The sequence below is a fragment of the Felis catus genome, chromosome A1, assembly GCF_018350175.1.
Source record: "Felis catus isolate Fca126 chromosome A1, F.catus_Fca126_mat1.0, whole genome shotgun sequence".
Lineage (NCBI taxonomy): Eukaryota > Metazoa > Chordata > Mammalia > Carnivora > Felidae > Felis > Felis catus.
The window spans coordinates 14,527,165-14,549,981 of NC_058368.1; the positions used below are offsets into that span (position 1 = coordinate 14,527,165).

Here is a 22,817-nt window from a genome sequence, read left to right on the forward strand (position 1 = left end):
GTAGGTGTTAAGTCCCATATTATTCCAAAAATTTCTTTCATCTCTCAGAAAGACAGACATTTGGCTTTCCATCTCTTTCCGTATACATTTCTTTGCAACATCAATTTTTACAAAACATAAATTCCAGAGTTTTTACAAATGTAGGAAAATGAATATTATATGTCAAAACCAAGTAATGAGACCATCATGTTCTTCTTTTTTGAATTGTAGACATATATAATGCACTTCAATATCCCTGTTTTGCTTGTTTTATTTTAGCATCTTCATTAAAATGCTTAATGCCCAGTGTGTGTTATTAATAAAACCTAGTGGGACATTTGAATATGAATAGTTCACATTAAAATAATCTGCCAGTATATATTTTCTTAAAAAAGCAAACTTGCAGACTTCTACACAGAATGCTCAAAAAATGCATTGATAAAATAGATGAGGGTATATATAGTATTTTATTCCAGAATATTCACCAAAATGCATCAATGAAATAGATGAGGGTATAGTATTTTATCCATGTAGGTTCTTACCCTGAAAGTTTATAGCTAACAGTTGGGAATTGTGTGTGCGTAAGTATTTTTAGTGAAAATATTCCTGGAAAATATTATTTAAATCACTTCTGCACTGCACGAAATGACTTCAGATAGGTGAAGGAGTAAAGAAGCAACAGCTGCTGGGTGAGCATCACTGCCAAGGAAGCCATGCCCCAGCCTCCATTCTGCCCGGTAGCTGCCATCTGCTGTGTGCAAAACAAGCAATCATGGAATGCTTGTTGTATTTTTTACTTTTAGTCTTAGAGGTGGAAAACTTGTAGACTTGGGAAATAAAGCCCTACAAGAAAAATTTGCATCCACAAAGTTACTTCTTATATACCCCTACAAAAGCAAAATGATTCCATTTGTATGGCTTCAAGCAGAGAAAAGAAAAGGGAAGAGGCTCACAATGAGTGCTCATTGGACCCTTAGGGCTGAATATTCAGAGAACACATTGTAAGCACGTTATTAGGTGCAGTGTTACATCGTGTTGTATGTGCAAGGAAACGGATTATTGCCTGAAGCTGGAGGAAGGGAATAGAGACAGAGAATGAATGAATGAGAGAGAAGTCAGATAGTATGAAATTCATCAGTGAAAGAAGGGATTTTCTCTGCAAACCATTACACTCTCCTGATTTAGTATCCCCTGTACAAACTGTAATCAGATTATTTTGTAGAAGATATTCTCAATTATTCTGTTCACAATATGCCTTTGTTTAACACATGTCCAGTTCTGTAAACGCATTACAGATTGTATTCCCCTTTTAGACCCAATATGTATAGGATCAGAAAAAAAAGAAAACACTTGGAATAGCTTATTGTTTTATTCCAAGACCAGCTCCAAGTTGCTTTTTGACTTTTAAATATCATCTGGGATGCCTGGGTGGCTCAGTCGGTTGAGCGTCTGACTTCTGCTCAGGTCAGGATCTCGTGGTCTGTGAGTTTGAGCCCCGCCACGGGCTCTGCGCTGACAGCTCAGAGCCTGGAGCCTGTTTCAGATTCTGTGTCTCCCTCGCTTTCTGCCCCTCCCCCACTCATGCTCTGTCTCTCCTCTCTCTCTCTCTCTCTCTCTGTCAAAAATTTTAAATATCATAAACCATTTTGCTCCTGAATATTACAGGAGCAAATTACACATTTTTATTACACATTTTTATCCATTATAAAGTTCTATCCTTGTAAAGAAAGTTGCAAGTTAATCCTCTTGGGCAAAATATAATATTTTAATCATATTGTACATAATGAAAGTACAAGACCGCATTACCATTGACAGAATAATACCAGACTTTTTTATATTCAAATGAGAGTAAATAAAGAGATAAATGGGAATAAAGAGAAAATGGAATTCGAATGGAGACTTTCTTTACATGGATATAGTGTTTATTATTTGAATTCTATAAAAATACTTGTTTCTATAAGATATCACACCATTGCTGTGGACAGTGGAGGGGAAACACTATGCATAGGCCTTAATTATCAAGTTATAAGACTTCCTAATGAAACATTACATGAAAATGTGTAATTTTTTAAAAATTTTGGTTGGTTGGGAATGGTTCAGCCATGATGTTTGCTTATTAGATAGACTGTCTGAACAGTATGCTTCTGCTCCTGGTTCTGTCCTAGTGAGGCAGACTGCCGAGCACTAGGGGACCAGAATTCAGGACTCTTTCCTTCTGGCAGTCTCAGTCTGAGCGCCTAATTGCTGAGCACCAAGGTTCCACTAGAGAAACTCCCAGACTCATTCTGTGATAGAGATGTTCTCCCACCCCGGCTCCTCACCTGCCTCCCTGACCCAAACACACTGATGTCAGTTCTCAGGATACTTGCTAAGGGAGCACATGCTTGGAACACAACGACCTTCCCTCCCCCAGCCAGCGTAGGCCCAAGCACCCACCAGCAGAGAGTAACATTTGCTCTGACCCTGAGGACCTGTGTCAACTCAAGACTGCTTAGGAAGATACTTTATTTCCTTAAGATCACTAGAGGCTGCTTATAATGGTGTAGCCATAGCAGACTGAATGATATCAAGGGATAGTAGCTAACTGTCCTTCTCCCTACTCCCCATCCTTATCTCATCTACCCTACAGAACTAACATATTCCCCCCAAAAGTTCTGCACTAATATTTAAGAACCTGCAACAGATGGGAACCCACCTAAAATCTGTGAGCTATCTAATGTCAACCAAGTCATCTAGCTCCCTCCACCTCAATTGCTGTCTCTGTAAACACGACGTATGTTTGCCAGCCCAAAAAGCACTTAAGATCTACTGTCGCACAATACAACTCTGCAGATAAGTGGAATGAAGTGCAGTATATTTGTTGCTTGGTAGCCATCTATACCCCCTTACATATACATTTCCCTCTGGGAGGCATCTTTTATGAAAACATCAATGTTGAGATCCCAGAGGTCTGGGCTATGGCACCATGACTTAAGAAAGTTGATACCTACCTAAACAGTGGGACACAAACTCTTGAAAAAAAGACGTGTTCAAAATATTAACCCTCTTATTGACCTTAGTGAATTTCTTTTACTTGATAATGTTTGTCTTTGTATTTTTAAAATACTAAGATCATTACATTTCACGTAGATAAAACCAAAGGAAGACTATAGTTATACTAAACTGCAACTAGCCTAAAGAAGATGAATTTTTTGATGCTTAAACACTTATTTAAAAAAATAAATATTTACTGTATGAATATCTGTATATGTCATATACATATATATACGTATATATATACATGTATATATGTATATATATATGTATATATATATATATACATGTATATATATGTATATATATATATACACATAATACATATCCCACAACCTGCCATATCCCACAGTCTGCCTATAACTTTGAGCTTTGAGGTCAGTGCTAAAATTTGAGAAATGGCTTAAGGTTATTGATTCATTCTTCCTTGACAGGTGAAATCATGAAGCAGCACTAACCACAGCAATTATGGCATTAAAATGTCAAGAAATTAGAGGTCAGAATAACAGATAATTTTCTTCTCTATGTCAGATTTAAAATTGACATTCTTTGACAGCTTAGGATCTTTGCCTGAGAAAAATATGACAGCTTAACTTATTTTATACTTGTAAAGCAGTAACTGATAATAAACTTTATCATGACAGCCTCTGGGCAGAAACATGACAGAACAGTTCTGGTACAAAGCTCTTCTTAATATGTAAACACCAGATCTGTTGGATATTAGATATTATTTAAATTGTCTTAAGTCTTGGCTTACATCATAATCTTCTAGACACATTATTTCATAGATGAGCTCAAGTGACTATTTGAGCAGTAATTTTAAGCATGGTAATGAATATTCTTTCTTACTACTTTCACATGTGAATAAAAATTATGTGGTTTGCTTCATATTTTTACTTGCCAAATGATGGCTGAGAGCCTTTATCCTATGACCTGCTTAGGAAATAGAATATTCTAGTTAATAATTTCTGGTCCGGTGGTGTTCTAACTCCTTTCTACTCAAATGTAGTTCATAGACCAACAGTATCACCATCACCTGGGCACTTGTGAGAACTTTAGACTCAGGCCTTCCCAAACTACTAAGTCAGAACATGTATTTTAGGAGGCCCCCAGTGATTTGTCTGAGACATTAAAGTTTAAGAAGCACTGTCTACTAAAGGTGTGTAAGAAGATCTGGAAAGCTCCTCAACCCCTACAAAAGTAAAGAGAATGATATGATGAACCCTCATGTACCTATCACTCAGTTTCAGATTTTTAACTCTAATTTCTTCTATATCCCTAGCCCTTCAGCTATTTTTAAGTATACCTGCCATATCTGGGCACCTGGGTGGCTCAGTTAGTTCATGATTTCGGCTCAGGTCATGATCTCATGGTTCTTGAGTTCAAGCTTCCACGGCAGGCTCTGTGCTGACAGCATGGAGCCTGCTTGGGATGCTCTGTCTCCCTCTCTCTCTGCCCCTCCCCCACTCATGCTCGCTTCCCCCCCCCTTCTCAAAAACAAATAAACTTCAAGTACACCTGCCATATCCATCTAACCCCATCTAACTACTTATCCACTGTCTCATTCCCCATCCCATGGGCATCTTAGGATATCCAGGGAGAAGGTTCAAGCAAATTTATTTTGAAGAAAAAAAAATCTTTGCAGGCATTTCATATGCATTCCCAGTTGAAACCATTAATCTAGCCTAACATTCTCACTAAATAATTTTTCCAAGGACATCCATCCATGTAGTATCAGAGCCAGATTTAGAACCAGGTGAGGTCTCCTGATTCTCAGGTCAGAGTTGCTTTATACCCACTACTTTGTAGGAATTTTAAAATAACAATATTTACTAATACTTACTAGTTTTAGGGATGATACTCTTCTTACTTTCAAAATGATTCTTCAAAATAAGGAACCCCTAATGTGTATTCCCATTTCACTAATTTAACCTCTAAGGTTTTTCTTTCTATTTTGTTTATGCTTTCGAATTTCTTGAAAGTCTCAACTCAGTGAAAGTTCCCGGAACTACAGGGGATATTTTGCGATGGCTTTAAGAAATCATTCTCAGCCATTTTGTTCATTGTTTATTCTAACCACTTCTCAGAAAAACATAAGTTTTATCTGTATTTAAGAGTTCCAAAGGCACAAGAGGATCATGCCATAGTCAATAGCTGGTTAGTAGAGAATACAAATCAAATGCCACAATTTTTTTTACCGTACTCATGAGTGAAGATCATTTCATTCTGAAATTGTTTCTAAAACTGATCACCCTTACAATCATGGATATAATTACTCAAGCCTGTCTGCCTCAGAGTATGATTATATAGTACGTAGTAGGCAATAAAAAATGATAGAAAGGTGTAAACCAGATGATAGATTTTATCACAGTCCATCATTACAATTTGAGTGACATTAAGTGAGTCACTTTTGTATGCCTTGGTTTTCCCACCTATAAAATGATAACAGAAATGGTACCTAACTCATAGATCTGGATTTGAGGACCATATGAGAAAAGATGTAGGGAAATACTTTGTAAACCATAAAGGACTACACAAACATTGGTTAGTGTTACCTAAAAGCGTAATTAAATGAAGTATCTTGGAAGAACTTTTGGTTTAGTAATTCACTTCTCTATATCATTGTATGTACTGTCGACACTGCCAAACTGAAAAGTGACTTAAATGATTTCTCTTCGACAGTGAGAGGTATACACACAAGCCTCTCATAAAAGGCTGTTTTGCTGGCCAACTATTAGAACATACAGGTCAATCTTTATTTATTTATTTATGTATTTATTTATGTATTTATCCATATATACACATCTATCTATTTATGCAGGAAATATTAAATATTAAATTTTAATATTACCAGTCATCATAAAAGTGTGATATTTTTAGTCTATTTTTTTTGTTACTAATCTTTCTTGGTCTTCTATTAAGTTTTCTTCGTTTATCTCTTTCTTTGATCTGGTAGGGATAACAAAGCATTCCTTTGGATCTACTATAATGAGAATATGCCCAAAGGAAGTAGAATAGATCCCTTCAGTTTTTACTTTATCTTCTTGCTGAAACATTCCTACTACTACAGAAAACTGACATGATAAGGCTGTCACGAACCAACGAGACAGACATGTCTTTAACCAAAACAGCTACAGTGTTGGCTTTCCTAGAAAATGAACTCATAGGGGCGCCTGGGTGGCTCAGTCGGTTGAGCGTCCGACTTCGACTCAGGTCATGATCTCACGGGTCCGTGAGTTCGAGCCCCACGTCGGGCTCTGTGCTGACAGCTCAGAGCCTGGAGCCTGTTTCACATTCTGTGTCTCCCTCTCTCTCTGCCCCTCGCCTGTTCATGCTCTGTCTCAAAAATAAATAAACATTAAAAAAATTAAAAAAAAAAAGAAAATGAACTCATAAAATTTATAAGGAAGAAATTAACCCACTTTCCATCCTGATAATGTAAATGAAGGTATTTGTAGTGACAACACTGATGGCCTTGTGGGCATTGCTTATTCTTTCTGTGAATTTGTTATCCCTTGTCTTTTCCTTCCCCCATTTCTGATTCCTTTTTTCTATCTGACAAGGGATAGCAACACGCCCCTAGTGGATCGCTTGAGTGGGTTGTAGCCTGATGTTGTCCATTTACAAGGGCCACGATGCCTAATTGTCTTCATATGGGGGATGATCAGGGTTTTTCTCCTGGGAATTTATTCTGAGACATGATTGCAAGAAATGATCAACAAAATGGCTGATAAAGATTTCTTAAAACCATCTTAATTTTCCCCCTATAATTACTGGAGGTTTTACTGACTTATAAAAATGTTAGCAAATTCAAAACCCAAATTAAAATAGAAATAAAATAAAATAAAATAAAATAAATAGAAAGAAAACCCCTACATTTTAAATTATGGGAGTGGAGATGCACATTAGGTATTCATTTGGGGAGCAAGAAGAATATTATGATCTTAAAACTAGTAAGTAAGAGTATACATTCAAATGTGCCTGCTTATGTGTCCTCATCCACAGTAATAAGGCTTGCATTGCAAAGATTCAATGAATAAAGTTCCTATGTAGAAATTAGTATCAAGAAAATTAATGACACACATTTAATTTTGATTAGTGAATAAATCTTTAATTTAGGTTTATCTTTTCTCCTTGTAATTACTGCAGTCCTTAGCTAGTCCATGGTCATCAATCGTCCACTAGAGAAGCATAAATAATGCAGCTAGTCAAAGTGGGATATGTGTCATTTATGTGAGGTGTGCTTTTTCTCATCTTTGTGTTATTTTTATTGTGTAGTGTTGAGAAGTGCTAATTATTGATTTTCAGAAATTAACAGCAAGTGCTTTCACAAGCATCTAAAGTCATGTTTTACACCAGGAAGAAGGGTGAAAATTGCAGCCTGCTGTTTGCACTAGAAATAGCTGGAAGGGATTTCCTTATCTTCTATTAACATAGATTTCAGTTATATTACACAGTTGGTACCTTAGCATAAATTAACAGTTATTCAAAACATATTGCATGCTTCAATTTGTGGAAGTAGATATTACTCAATCTAAATACCTAAGCATTTCAGTTAGATGTTTAGAACTCATTTTTAAAGGTTTTAAACATATTGATAATGAGCCTACTTATAGCCATTTGAAATCTCAGTATAGTATATCTAAATTACTGTTTCCCATTTATGTCAGTATCAAAGAAGAGCACTTTGTTCTGCCAAATACACACAATACTATTTTTAATTTGAATTTAACCTAATAAAAGTGTATGGTTTCATTTTGTAATGTTTATACCACCACCTGGTGAACCTTTGTCTTGATGTCATTCTACTTCCAAGCAAATCTTTTCAGCTTTTATTACTTTTATTATTATTTTCTTTCCATGATCAGACACTCCAAGTGAACTTATTTTGTCTGGTGGGGGAAGGTCATCACCTGTACTTCTACTGCTGTCTTGTTCCTCCTCCTCCCCCTCCCCTAACTTCTGCTTCCTGAATTGCCCAGCATAGAGTTGCTTTATATAAATTTATTCAACCAGGGAAAATTTGGCAGGTACATTGTACTGATTCCTCTCATATGTCACTGAGCATTTCTGCGTTGAGTCCTTTACTTAATTACTATTTAATGATCAACCCAAAAGTGAACACAGAACCAAAAACCTGGAAGAATCCTTAAGACATCATCTGGTAAAACTCTTGCTTCTAGGTAGATCAATCAGTAACTTATCCAGAAAAGAGTGTTTTCATTCTCTTCCTGAGGATTAATGAGTATAGATTGCCAAGAGACTCAATGGCATTCCCCCAAAAGCTTATGATAGTATTTATCCCCAAAGTATTTTTTAAATATTTATGTTTATTTATTTTTGAGAGACAGAGATAGAATGCGAGCAGAGGAGGGGCAGAGAGAGAGAGAGACAGAGACAGAGACAGAGAGAGACAGACCTGAAGCAGGCTCCAGGCTCTGAGCTGTTAGCACAGAGCCCGGTGCTGGGCTCGAACTCATGAACAGTGAGATCATGACCTGAGCCAAAGCTGGGCGCTTAACTGACTGAGCCACCCAGGCACCCCTATCCAAAATATTTTAAATCCTCAATGAAAATGCCTCTTGCTTGGATGTAATCATATTTTGGTTAGTCTCACCCAGGAATGAAGCAAACAGTAGCCAGGATTTCCCTTATATAATATACCTGAATATCAGTTCTATTTGTATCCATCACAGTGCGTCACCCTCTCAAGGAATAATGAAGGCTCCAAAAAAGATACACAAATGACCAAAAAGCACATGGAAAGATTCTTTTTTTCTTTTTAATGTTTATTTATTTTTGAGAGAGAAGAGAGACAGAATGCAAGCGGGGCAGGGGCAGAGAGAGAGGGAGACACAGAATCCAAAGCAGGCTCCAGCTGCCAGCACAGAGCCCGACCCAGAGCTTGAACTCACAAACCATGAGATCATGACCTCAGCCAAAGTCGGATGCTTAACCGACTGAGCCAACCAGGCGCTCCACCCTGGAAAGATCCTTCACATCACTCATCATTAGGGAAATGCAGATCAAAACCTCAGTGACATACTACCTCATACACGTTAGGTTGGCTAGTATCAAACAATGCAAGAAACATAAAATAGCAAGTGTTGGAGCAGACATGGAGAAATTGGAACCCTGGGGCACCTGGGTGGCTCAGTCAGTTCAGTGTCCAACTCTTGACTTCAGCTCAGATCATGATCTCATGGTTCCTGGGATCAAGGCCCATGTCGGGCTGTGTGCTGACACTGCAGGATTCTCTGTCTCCCTCTCTCTCTGCCCCTCCCCACTCATGCGCTTTCTCTCTCAAAATAAATAAACACTTACAAAAAATAAATTGAGGGGCACCTGGGTGGCTCAGTAGGTTAAGCATCCGACTTCGGCTCAAGTCATGATCTCACCATTTATGAGTTCCAACCCCGTGTCCTGCTCTGTGCTGACAGCTCAGAGCCTGGAGCCTGCTTCTGCTTCTGGGTCTCCCTCTCTCTCTGCCCCTCCCCTTCTTATGCTCGCTCTCTCTGTCTCAAAAATAAATAAACATTAATTTTTTTTAAATAAATAAAAACCCTTATGCACTATTGTGGGATTGTAAAATGGTGCAGCCTCTCTGGAAAACAGTATGGAAGTTCCTCAAAATTTAAAAATAGAGCTACTGTATGATCTAGCGATTTCATTTCTGGGTATATACCCAAAAGACCTAAGAGCAAGATTTTGAAGAAATATTTGCACACCCATGTTCATAGCAGCATTATTCACAGTAGTCAAAGGGTGGAAGCAGCCCAAGTGTCCATCAGCAGATTCACGAACCCATAAAACTGTGGTGTGGACACACAGTGGAGTATCACTCAGCCTTAAAAAGGAAGGAACTTCTTACACAGGCTTCAACAAAGATGAACCTTGAGGATGTTATGCTAAGTGAAATACGCCAGTCACATGACAAATACTATATGATTCCACTTATATGAAGTACCTAGAAGAGTCAAAATCAAAGAGACAGAAAGTGAAAGAGTGGTTTCTGGGGGCTGGCGGGGAGGAGCAAATGGGGAGTTGTTAATGGGTACAGTGTCTCAGTTCTGAAAGATCCAAAGAGTTGTAGGGACTGGTTGTACAGCAATACGAATGTATACAACACTACTGAAGTGTGTACTTTGAAAATTGTTAAGATGGCAAGGTTTCTGTTATATATATTTTATCACAATTTAAAAGAAATTTAAAGGGATAATGGAGAGAGGTTGATAGTATCCTATTTACAAAACTATGGGCAGGACAAAGCAGATGAACAAGGGGGAAGTGAAGCATGCAGGGGTAACATCTAGGGGCCACCCTGGGGCCTGAGCATACACAGGGAGGGAGCCGTTACCACAACGTGCCAAGAGAGGTAACCCTGGGAAAGCGGTGGCCCCACAGGAGCTATGGCCTTTGGAAGAAGAATGTGACCCAACCACTGGCAAACTGGGACCTGGCAAGGGAGACCCACACAGTGAGTTTTACACCTCCCTATCTCCTGTCCTGAGTTCTCATTGGCCGAAAAGAGTGGAAAGTAGAGAGCAAGAGAGTACCCCGGATGCAGTCTCTGGAGGCCCGTCTCTGGGGGCAAGGAAGACGGTCCAGCTAACTTTCGTGTTTCCCCTGAGTTAGTCACTGCTCTAGGCAAGTTTCTTTAAGGCATCCAGGGTAGAACGGCCACTACCTGCCACATTGAAATGCATGTACTTCTCCTACCTGAGTTGACCTATACTTATTTCTAAATATAAAAATTGAGTGAGCTTTGCCACCAATGGCACGGACCTAATTTGAAGACAAACTATTCTGGAAAGAACGTTTTCTATCCCAAGGACATCGTGCTTGCTTTTCACGTTCACTGTTCTGGTTCATTTGTTAAGTCACATATGTAATATCATCCTCATGATTCATCAATCCAAGGAGGAAATAGGAATCAGCAGGAGGATGATTCTCCTCTTCATTGTTTTTACGTTTATACTCAAAGAAGAAAACCAAGCACTGAGGCAGGTAAATGAACAAATCAGAATCCACTCCCTCAATATTGTCTGACATAGTCTGATAGTTAAAGCAAATGTAGTTCTTTTTTACTTGAGTTACTAGGTATTTGCTTAAATATTCTAATAATTTTGCTTGCATAGACTTAACTTAATGCAGTTTATTGTTGAAACAAAAAGAAACATGTTTGTTCTTTTCTTGTGTAGTCTCTGTGAAAAACTAGAAGCGGTTGAATATAAAATAGCATTTTAATTTTTTATATAGTTTAATGTTTGTAAAGCAAGAAATAATAAAGTGCAGATATTATTTTCTTGATTTATTTTGCTTCTGTTTTTCTAGCATTAAAAAGTAATGCTTTATATGATCTTGTTTTATTATAACAATAAACCAGAAGCAAAAGCATATCAGTTAAAATACAGTCTGCCATTAAGTAATCTTTTCTTTTATCATTTCAGATTTCTCAAAATCCTGGGTTTTTTTTCCCTAATTGGTATCTAATTAGTAGAATTGGAGATAGAACAGAAAGATGATATAAATCACATATATATTTTTAATTGTATGTCAAAGTTGTATTTTCTGGTTAAAAAAAAGAATATCTACTTTCAAGCATTCAAGTAAAATCTTGCTAAGTACAAGCTATAAAGCGAGATGAACACAATCCTAAGGAAATTTTTGGAAAATCCTCTTCTGTGTTCCCAAGGAAGCACTTCTGCTGTTTTTTCCTTGAATTTTCTGAAAATTGTCAATAATTGACTGGTAATTTGAACATAGTCTGATATTTGCATTGTGGGTAGCACAACCTGTAGCACTTTATAAAGTGCTTACTTTTCTGGAAAAGTTTAAAAGATTGCACAGACCAAGCAAAATGAATGAAATAGGTCATTTGACAGCCTCCCTTATTAGCTTCCTCACACTCTCTCTCATGGCACTTAGACCTTATGACACTTCATCAGAAAGACAGTATTAAATTACATTTACAAAAAAGACTAGAAGTTGTAAAGATTCTACAGGAGAAAAATGTATTGGGTTAAATGTACCTGCATTGTGGAAAAGACAAGATTAATCAAAGTTTTTATCTACTGGGTACCAGAAGAGGTGAATGCTAGATACTAGTAAACCCAAGGAGGGAGAGAAAGCATGCTTATTCACCTAAATAGTAATTTCTTTCTTTTAGAATATTTTGAATTTATCAGTCATTTGAATATCAATCTGAACTATAACTTATGTGTCACTGTATTTTCTTTTACCTTGGCTATGAAATCTTTCCTATTAACAGGCATACATATAATACACATAAACCACAGCATTTCACTTCCTCTTCTAAGGATTTATTTTTTGTTAAGTTTATTTATTTTGAGAGAGAGAGAGAGCTCACTTGCTCTCACGGCAGCAAGGGAGGGGCAGAGAGACAGGGAAAGAGAGAGAGTCCCAAGCAGGCTCCACACTGTCATCGCAGAATCCAATGCGGGACTTGAACTCATGTGCTGTGAGATACGTGTCAAGAATCAGACACATGGAGTGCCTGCGTGGTTCAGTTGGTTAAGCATCTGACTTCAGCTCAGATTATGATCTCACGGTTCATGGGTTCGAGCCCCATGTTGGACTCTGTGCTGACAGCTCAGAGCCTGGAGCCCGCTTCGGATTCTGTGTCTCCCTCTCTCTCTGCCACGCCCCTGGAAGTGGAATGCTCTGTCTCTCTCTCTCTCAAATAAATAAACATTAAAAAAAATTTTTTTAAAGGCAGTGGGGAGGGTGCCTGGATGGCTCAATTGGTTCAGCGTCAGGCTCTTGATTTTGGCTCATATCATGATTTCCCAGTTCCTGGGATCATGCCCCTCATCCTGCTCTGTACGGACAGTATGGAGCCTGCTTGGGATTCTGTCCTCCTCTCTTTGCCCCTCCCCCATTCTCTCTCTCTCTCTCTCTCTCTCTCTCTCTCTCTCTCTCTGTCTCTCTCTCAAAAATAAACTTTTTTGTAAAGGCAGACACAAAAATAGGTGCCATATGATTCTATTTATAAGAAGTTCAACAAAAGAAAAAATAATCGATGATAATTTTGATGGTGTAATTTAATTATCATCAAAATAGTGATTAGCCTGGCAGAGGATGAGGAGTGGGAAAAATTTACTGTGGAGGGGGAAGAGGGCAGTATCATCACATACGTATATTCCCACGTAGATACTACCCAGATCAAGATGTGGAAATTTCCAGTTCGGTGCCAAAGCCCTGTGTCTTGATTTGGGTGGCGTTATAAGAGAGAAAACACACACACAGTTAATTAAAGTGGATGCACATAAGCAGCTGTAGTTAAGATACCACATTCAGCAAGTACAGAGGCCCATGAAGGTAAAGGCAGATCAATATTTTCATGTTATCCCACCGAAGAGTTGCCCTCAGATAAATACATGGTCTTCCATATTCGTAAAATACCAAAGATTTTGTCAGTCACATTTGTTTTGAAAAATTCACTGTTCTAAGCCTGTTGCTTGTGATAAGTTTGTATGAAATACATAAGACTTACCTCACTGTATTACATGTAAAAAGTTATGATAACTTATTGATTCTGAGATGCGTGTCATTGTCATATCTCAACACTCCAAACTGCAGTGTGTTTTACAATCAACAGTGTATCACAGTTTAATTGGCAACATCTTTTTACTTCTTAATAGTGTATAAATTAACGATGCTTCTAATAATGGAGAACATCTTAGCTTCGATTAAGTTAGGTTGGCAGGCCTATTTCCCGAGTGTTACTCTTGCCATACACATTGTAAAAATCATGAGCTCACAAATACATTAGTTCATTCTTTCTTCGTGGAAATTGCAATGCAACGGTCTCCCCTTATCCACTGTTTCACCTTCCACTGCTTCAGTTACCCTCAGTCAGCCATGGTCTCGAAGCAGTGATTCTGACTTAGCGTCAGAAGGTCAGCAGCGGTGACCTTAGATCACAGTGCCTACTTGATTAGCTCACTTCATCTCATCAGACAGGCATTGTACCATCTCTCATTGTCATCTTAAGAAGAAAGGTGAGTCCAGTGCAATGAGGTATTTTGAAAGAGAGACCACATTCATGTAACTTTTATTACAGTATATTATCACTGCTCTATTTTATCAGGGGTTATTGGTGTTAAATCTCTCACTGTGCGTAATTTATTAATTTAACATAGGTATGTAGGTATAGGATAAAACAGAGCATATGTAGGGTTCAGTACTATCCACAGTTTCAGGCATTCTTTGGGGTCTTGGACCACATATCCCAAGGATGAGGGCAGGACTACAGTAGATGTATAAAGCAATAGATTCCTTCTAATACAAATTAACGTTTTGGTAGTAGATTTTAAAAGGATTAACAAATGCCGAGGTCTGTAGAAGTCAGACAGGGACTAAACTAGTGAAGCAGGCCAGGAGGTAATGATACATGCTGGGGTCCTGCGAGTGGTGGGCATTACAAAAGGGCCCCGGTGGCTTAGCACCAGACAAGTGTGGCTGTGCGAGAATGCTGATGAACCAGCTCTTCTGGTTTTTTTGAGAGAAGCCAAAAAATCCAATTTGTTGTATGAAATTTCCTGACCTGTAAATGTTGGCTCAGATGGAAACCATGCCCGTAGGCTGATTCTAGCCCAAGGATACAGGCACATGACATCTGGCTGAATGTAAGCTCCTATGTCATCCTGGCTAGAATGTAACCTCTACAAGAGCAGGAATCTCTGTTTTGTTTGATGAGTATCACAGATGTCTAAAATGATACCCAGTACACAGTAGGTGCTCAAGAAGTGTATGTTTTATGAATAAATGAAACTAGGTAGCATTATGTCTCTTCAACCCACGCAGAACAATGCATAGAAAAATGAAAATGTGCTGAATTTTTTCAAATGCAGTTTCTGATTTTCCTTTTTTGCTGTTGACTCACCAATTCCTACCTAACACTCAGACCTCAGCTCATGTCCTTTTTTGAAAGCCCCTTTCCTGACAGCCCTCCTCTCCCTGCCCCTTCCTCCACCCTGGGTCTGATGTAGTCATCACTCCTGGGCTCCCTCGCACTTGGTGCTGGCCTCCACCGTGCTCCTGCCACCTCCTGTGTGCCCTGATTACTACTCATCTTATGTCCCCATAGGCTGAAAGCTTCTTGAGGGCAGGCTGGCCTCTGATTTTTTATCCCTCAGCATAGAGTAACCATTTAACAACGTTTGTTAACTTCATTGTTTTGGTGGTATTGAATTGTAAAAGGAAAGAACTCTGATGTTTCCTCCATTACTATGCTTTTCCTTTTCCGAGCTTTCAGTTCTGCACAAATGTCCCCCCGCTGCCCCACTGCTAGACTCAGCAGATGTTTTTGGACTCTGTTAGGACCAAGTCACAGCCCTGACCTGCAAAGGTTAACAGTCTGAGCAAAGAGAACTCTGTAAAGCACTGTGCGTTGAATTTCATGATAAAGGAAAAAACAGTGCTATGAGAATATGGAGGGCATTCATTATGATTTAGGGATTCTGGAAAGAATTTAGAACCCTGCCTAAGGTTTACATGGAGGGGAGGCATTTTCTCATACATCAGGGAGTAGTTCTCAGAACAACCACTCAGTTGCTGTGCTTCCCAGATTACAGAATGGTATGTGTACATGTCCGGGCACCCTCCCAAGAGGGCACACTCCCTCTTGACAGAAAGAAGACATTGATGACTTTCCAAAAGTGGGGGAAGGACAGAAAACATATGACGGGGGAACAGGTGAAGAAAACCAGTAGGTGCTCACTTCCCATTCAAACATGTTGGTAATGACAAGAAATAGAACTCAGAGGAGGCAGTGTGCTTTTTCAAGGTCAGAAAGACCTATATGTTTTCAAATCAGAGAGTAAGGAATTATGAGGGTTACAGACAGGATTACAAGATAGCTAAAAGGTAAATGCTGGAATAAGAACTTTTAGGTCATGAAGGCATGGGAGTTACAAGGGAGGGGGATTGCATTTAGTATAAAAAAATAAATAAATAAATGTTAGGCACCTGGGTGGTTTAGTTGGTTAAGCATCTGACTTCACCTCAGGTCATGATCTCATGGTCCGTGGGTTCAAGCCCCAAGTCAGGCTGTGTGCTGACAGCTCAGAGCCTGGAGCCTGCTTCAGATTCTGTGTCTCCCTCTCTCGCTGCCCCTCCCCCGCTCACATTCTCTCTCTCTCTCTCTCTCTCTCTCTCTCTCTCTCTCTCTCTCAAAAGTAAATAAACGTTAAAACAGAAAATAAGTGTTGGGGCACCTGAGTGGCTCAGTTCGTTAGGTGACCAACTTCGGCTCAGATCATGGTCTCGAAGTTTGTGAGTTCAAGCCCCATGTCAGGGTGTGCTGACCGCTCAGAGCCTGGGGCCTGTTTCAGATTCTGTGTCACCCTTTCTCTCTGCCCCTCCCCTGCTCGTGCTCTGTCTCTCTCGCTCTCAAAAATAAAATAAACATTAAGCAAAATTTTTTTAATAAAATAAATGTTAAATTTAGGAAATAGACTGTCTTAATGAGAGGGTAAGATCACAATATTAGGTTGATCACAGCCTAATATTTACCCTGATGCCATTTGAGAGTCATTTAGAATACATATGTGTATGTACTCTGACTGAGTCCAAAAAGAATCAGAGGTGGGCCCCCTGAAGAGAACTGTACAGATTTCTGGAAATTAAGTGAGTTTCACAAGATTCTCTATTATTGTTTAATACTTCCCTTTCAGAAACAAAATTAAAGTCAAGCAAAGCATGTTTGTGGATTTAGTCCTTCCGCGACTATTTAAAGGCTATGTACTAATTATAGGCACTGACCAAGAGACTAAACTGTGTTTAATTTTACCCCTGTCTCCCCACCCCCACCCCAGTCCTCTTTCTGGAGGAGTAAAAACACAAGCCATAGTTATCTATTGTTAGAGCAACTTTGGCTGTTCTTGATACATAAAGCTAGGGTATTGGAAATTTTCTAACCAGGGCAGCTTTAACAATAAAATTGCTGCTTTTTTTTTTCTTTCAAGTAATTCTCAAGAGTTTATTGTTCATGATGTGAACCTAGCCAGAAATGGTCTCTTCCCTCTTTTATAATCATAAATCTTGCACTGGGGAGATAAAGTGTGATGGTATCTTTGTGAGTGCGATTTACTTAAATAGTCACACTTTGTGTATGAGTGGACACCATGCAAACAAATGGATACATTAAAATTGGACAGCACTTAAAGAGATTTAATAATTCATCCTATTGCCTCTGCAAATAAAAGAACCAAAGCCCCGTTTATGCAATTGCTAAAATATGGCAGATAATGATGCATTCATGTTTAATATTACTAATAAATTTGAAAATTCACATTTTTATTGATAAACATTTTCTTGAAATGCAGTCTAGGCAGACAGATTGTTAAATTTAAGTACTTTATAAATGAGATTTGTAGATAGTGATGCGATTAGTGGCAGTCCTGTGTCGAGAGCTATCTACAACCTTACCTGCACTCCTAAGCACTCAGCAATGAGTTTCGTATTTCACTTTTATGTGCAACCAAATTGCACACAATTTTAGGGGAAAAATTAGCATGGTAACAGAGTAATGATCATTGTAAATATTGTGCTTCTCCTTGTTGACTTAAATTACATGCTAACAGTATTTTGGAAAAATATTTCTGTTAGTCTAGCTTAGTATATTGAATTTTTTTGCCAGTGGAATTTATATATAGAAGAAATACATAAATGTCCTATAAGATTATGTCTTTGAAATACACACCAAAAAGAAAAAAGGCATGTTATATAGTCCACACAGTTTGAGATCCAAAATTATTTTTATTCATTGGAAGCCATAAAATCTCATTAATTTTTCTATCTGCATAGGCTTTAATAAAATATTGTGTAGCTCAAGATGCCCAAAGAATTATTTCCTCTTTGGGTTAGTTATCTCCAAAATTTCAAAAAATTTTTGAGAGAAATATATCCATACCTTATAAGACACTACATAATATTTCAGCATTTCATCTTAAAATAGCATAGCATGTCAAGATATATTTTTCGTAGTGAAAATTTGTCCATACAGAAGTCATAGTGATTGCCCCTCTGTATTGACTGGAAAATATGATTTTCTGAATTTTATTTTGTATCATTGGTGGACTTTATGTATCATTCTTTTTTCCCAAGATTCCAGAAGCTTATTTCATTAGAGATCCCCATACGTTCCTTCTTACCAAGGACTTTATTAAGGTATACATGCTGTATTCAGTGTTAAAAGTGTTCTTTGGTCTTCGCTGCATGCATGCACTCACAGGTTTAACATTTCCACATTTAACCCCAGCTTCTAAATAAGAATAGTGACTTGGTTAACGGAAGCATGTTTGGAAGGAGAAGCAAAGCTTGTCTACAAAATACTAACACTTGGATGATTCTGCACCCCGAGAGAAGAGCGCCTGGTGAATTTTCTGGACTTCTTTCATGGCTGACTTGGGATACACTTGCATTGTCAGAGAGTGTGTTGACCTCTCTGGTTGATGCATATTGATTGTGACAGTCACTCTCCTTCCCCTGCAGGCCATGGAGGCACAGATACAGAACTTTGGACAGACGCCATCTCAGTTGCTTATTGAGCCACATCCACCTCGGAGCTCAGCCATGCACCTGGTAAGACGTAGCAGCTTGCTGAAAGTTTTCCGCTTTCTTTGTACCTGGGTACAGGTCAAATAAAACAGTGATTTTAGCAGCATTTTTAAAGGCTTCTCAAAATATTGGTCAACTCTGCAGGCTTCAGTATGTGCTGATGCCCTATGGAGCAACAGAAGGGAGTGCAATTCTTACCTTTAAGTTCTGCAACGCTAGCCTAATTTGGGATTCACAAAAACAGCCCTCTTCTCTGACTCTACGTGCCTCTGCATAAACTCATTCATACGCATACAGGCACCAAAATTAGATTTGATTTACAAAGTAGGATGAAAATGTAATATAAACACAATATGATATTGCCCAATTTAATCTTTTGGGACAAGGTGGAGTAGGGGGGAGGTAGTTCGTTTTAAGAAAAGGAAAGACACATAAAGGTAATTTGTAGTCACTGCAGAGAGATAGTGGAGTTAAGAACAAGGGCTCCAGAGCCACTTGGGTCAAACGCCGGTTCTGCCTCTGGCTGGGGAATGACTTGGGCAAGGTATTCAACCTCCCTGTTGATGTTTCAGCATCCGTTACGTGAAAGTAAAAATACCATTTGCCCTCAGAATGTCATGACTTCACACTGGAAAGCACTTAGACCAGCACCTGGAGTACAATACATTCTCAATAAATGTTAGCTGGTGTCATCATCGTCATTAGCTACTCATATTAAAACTTTTATTCCAGTTTTACAAGGGAAAAGGGAACATTCTTTTCATTCTAATCTGAATTTTCAAGGCTCCCTTTTCATAACAAGACAGCCCTTTTTCAGTTTACTAGCAAAGTGTATTACATTTCCCTCTTTAGTTTGAAAATGGTAATTTTTTTTCTGAGAAACTTCTTTTTTTAATTTTTTTAATGTTTACTTTTTATTTTTGAGAGAGACAGAGAGACAAAGTGCAAGAAGGGGAGGGACAGGGAGAGAGGGAGACACAGAATCCAAAGCAGGCTCCAGGCTCTTAGCTGTGAGCACAGAGCCCCAATGCAGGTCTCAAACTCACAAACCACAAGATCATGACCAGAGCTGAAGTTGAACGCTTAAACGACTGAGCCACCCAGGTGCCCCTGAGAAACTTCTTTAGAAGGAACTTATTTTTTAAACTGTGGCTTTTTACTATTATTTTTTAAACTGAAGTGAAAAATGCTTGAAGGAAAAAAAGGTGTTTGCAGAATGAATTAAAGTTCATCTGTTTCTCTAGGTAATTATCAAGGCAGCAAGTATCCTAATTTTGGGGTAAAGAGCTCTGAAATATGGTTCATAAATATGTGCAAACAAATTTATAAGCTGTTCAGACCTTTAGTTTATTTTATCAGTTACTTAACACATTTGTATTGAGTTCCTTCTGTGTGTCAGGCATGACACTAAGCATTGGCAATACAGAGGTGACCGCATATTCTAGACCTTCAAGGAATCGATAGTCAAACTCCTAGTGAAACACGTAAATAAATGTGTTTGTGTGAAACCATGTTTTTTCTCTCTCCAATGGCTCAGTTTCAGCACCCTTGAGTAGTCACTAATGAACTCTTCGGATTGAAATTGGTCCTTGTGTGTGTGAGAAAGCAGAAAGGTGGTCACCAAGCACGCTGTTCCATACAAACACGCAGTCCCAGTGTAGACTTGGGGATGTGGCCTTGGAGCCTCAAGCCTTGAAACGAAGCATTTTTAATAAACTGTCCAAGAGAATATCTCTAACACTTTATTGTATGAAATGCTTTGGCAGGAGAGTTTTATTCCCATGTTAGTTGTCTCTGTTTAATAATAATAATAAAAATACTTATCCTGGAGAAATGCCCAGTCAGGATTCATTGCTTTCCTGGGGAACATTGTTAGAGACTAAATTGGCATGGAACTGTTCATAAAGGAAACGTAGGCCTCGCAAGTTCGTGGAGCAGACGATTCATATGTGTAGAAAACAATTACAAAACATTTATGAAAGTTAAATCGTGGTTATTTCCAGCATCCCTATTTTGTGTTTTTGATGCAGTAATGTGTTGCAGTGTTTTATAGTGCTGAAACAGTAGGACGTTATAACGTCTACTTTCTATCAAGTCACATGCTAGAGTTTGAAAACGCAGATTAAGAGAAGAAAGGGGGCAGCCCTCAAGGAAGCACCCAGTCTAGAAGGGGAAAGGGGGTGTTGACTGTACCCAGTCAGTACTGCCCCAGCAGAGATGTGTACAGACCTCTGACAGGGAAGGCTCTTCGCTTTTAATGATTTAGGTTGGAGCCAGGAGCCCAGATCAACCAGGTAAAAAATGCAAGTACCGACCAGTTCACTTTATCGTTCATGGAGACGTTGTCAGTAACCAATTTTTCCACCAAACTGATGTTTTCGTGACGCCGACCAATTTATTCTACATCACACGACAGATCTGTAAGCGAACTTCTCACACCGCGGTCGGGCGATACTTAAATTGAGACTGGCCGTTAATGCTTCGATGTCCCCTGCCAGCGACCACACCGAGTCCTTGCCCTTCTCCCTGCGCCGTCCCCAGAGGATGCAAGTTCGCCTTGCTTTGCTCCCTGCTCGTGCTGGCCTTGTCTGTGCTTACCTCCATCTCCCCAGAGCTCTCACTAACCATGTCATCCCTTTTGTCTCCTTCTGCCCTCTTCCCTTTCTATTCAACAGTGTTTCCTTCCACAGAGTCCACTCATGTTTAAAGATCAGATGCAACAGGATGTGATCATGGTGCTGAAGTTCCCGTCCAATTCTCCGGTGACCCACGTGGCAGCCAACACCTTGCCCCACCTGACCATCCCTGCGGTGGTGACCGTGACCTGCAGCCGACTGTTTGCAGTGAATCGATGGCATAACACAGTAGGTAAGCAGGCATCTAAGCAGGTGACTTACGGAAGGTGTCTTACGAGCTGCAGTTAAGTTAAGGTAAGGTAAGTGTGCTGAGGGCTGCCTAATATGCCAGATCGTCTACAAAAAGCAGGAGAGCAAATAATTGCCAAACCTGACGAAGTGAGTCTCGTGTGTCTTACTCACTACTGCTATATGTTAGGGCCTCGCCTCACAGAATGCTTGGCTACTGGTTAAGTAGTCAATAAATATTTGATGAATTAAAGCAGTTCTACAAATAATTCAGGTCCTCCCACCCTCCTGTACCTCAGCCCTGCAAACAAACAAACAAACAAAAACACTTTTATCCCATATTAAATGAAAGTGAGTTTGAATCTGGATTTCCTAGATGCTGGTTTCGAAATCTTTTTCTTCCACCTAATTTATTTAGCAAATATTTGGCCACTGTGTGTCACATAGTCACGAGCACTGGGAGGACAGCAGTGAACAAGACAGACCCCACTTTCCTCCTTGGGTGGAATTGAGAGTCTTTGAGAAAAGACTACATCTAAATTGTTCAGTGATTTCCCACGTGGTTTCTTTAAGCGCATTCCTGAAAGTTCCGGCTAGTACATCTTGAAGTGATATAATTCTGGTGTCAAAATTAGACGTATTAATACTTACCTAACCAGGACAGAAATGGATGTGACCAAATGATTTATTTGGCCAAATTCACCCCTTAAGGTCTCCCTGGAAGCCTATCTCCAGGGCTAAATGGATGAGTCCATGGTGAATTAACCTGACATTTCCTCTTCTACTGACTTCTGTATTCCTCTGAAAAATGGTATCATTTATATCATAACTTAATCTTCTAAGAGGCTCTAAATGCACTTATTTTATATTTATTGGTGATACTCTCAACATGAAGCATAACTACTTCCATTTGATCAGAAATATGCAACAAACATCTTAAGAAAAAAATATAACTATTATCCACGGTAGTCTTAGCCTTTAGAAATGTTTTGCACTGAGAAAAAAAACTATAAAGGATTCATTTTTTCGCTAGCATTGTTCAAAAGTATTATATATGTTATATAATCACATGTAAAAAATTATGACTAATGAACTCAATCAAGCCCTAAATACTAATCCTCTAAAAGTGGCTTTTCCTGAGCTTAAGGTCTTAGGTGTGTGTCATTTCTACTTACCTTCAACTGACTTGTCATAAATTGAGTGAAGCTGGGAGCCCCATCTCCCCCTCTGCCCTGGCCTAGGTGAGCCCGGCCACGCTCACACCCACCACTACGTGCAGGCACAGCCTTTCTTAGATTTCAGGCTCCTTGGTTGCCCGGAAATCTTAGCTCTCTGACGGGTTCAAGAAATGTTATG

General features: G+C 39.0%; 1 protein-coding gene across 12 annotated transcripts in view; it reads left to right on the top strand.

Annotated features, from left to right (window-relative positions):
• The window catches only part of NBEA (neurobeachin), a 684,640-nt gene that overhangs the window by 639,913 nt on the left and 21,910 nt on the right, over positions 1–22,817 (top strand). For 6 of the 12 annotated variants that reach the window (XM_023250717.2, XM_019825374.3, XM_023250733.2 and 3 more), the window contains 3 exons: positions 18,145–18,207; positions 18,532–18,621; positions 21,273–21,465. In XM_023250717.2, the coding sequence (XP_023106485.1) occupies positions 18,145–18,207; positions 18,532–18,621; positions 21,273–21,465 (346 nt within the window). The remainder of the gene's footprint in view (positions 1–18,144; positions 18,208–18,531; positions 18,622–21,272; positions 21,466–22,817) is intronic. The other 6 variants (XM_011286341.4, XM_019825380.3, XM_045051925.1 and 3 more) reach the window with 3 other exon arrangements.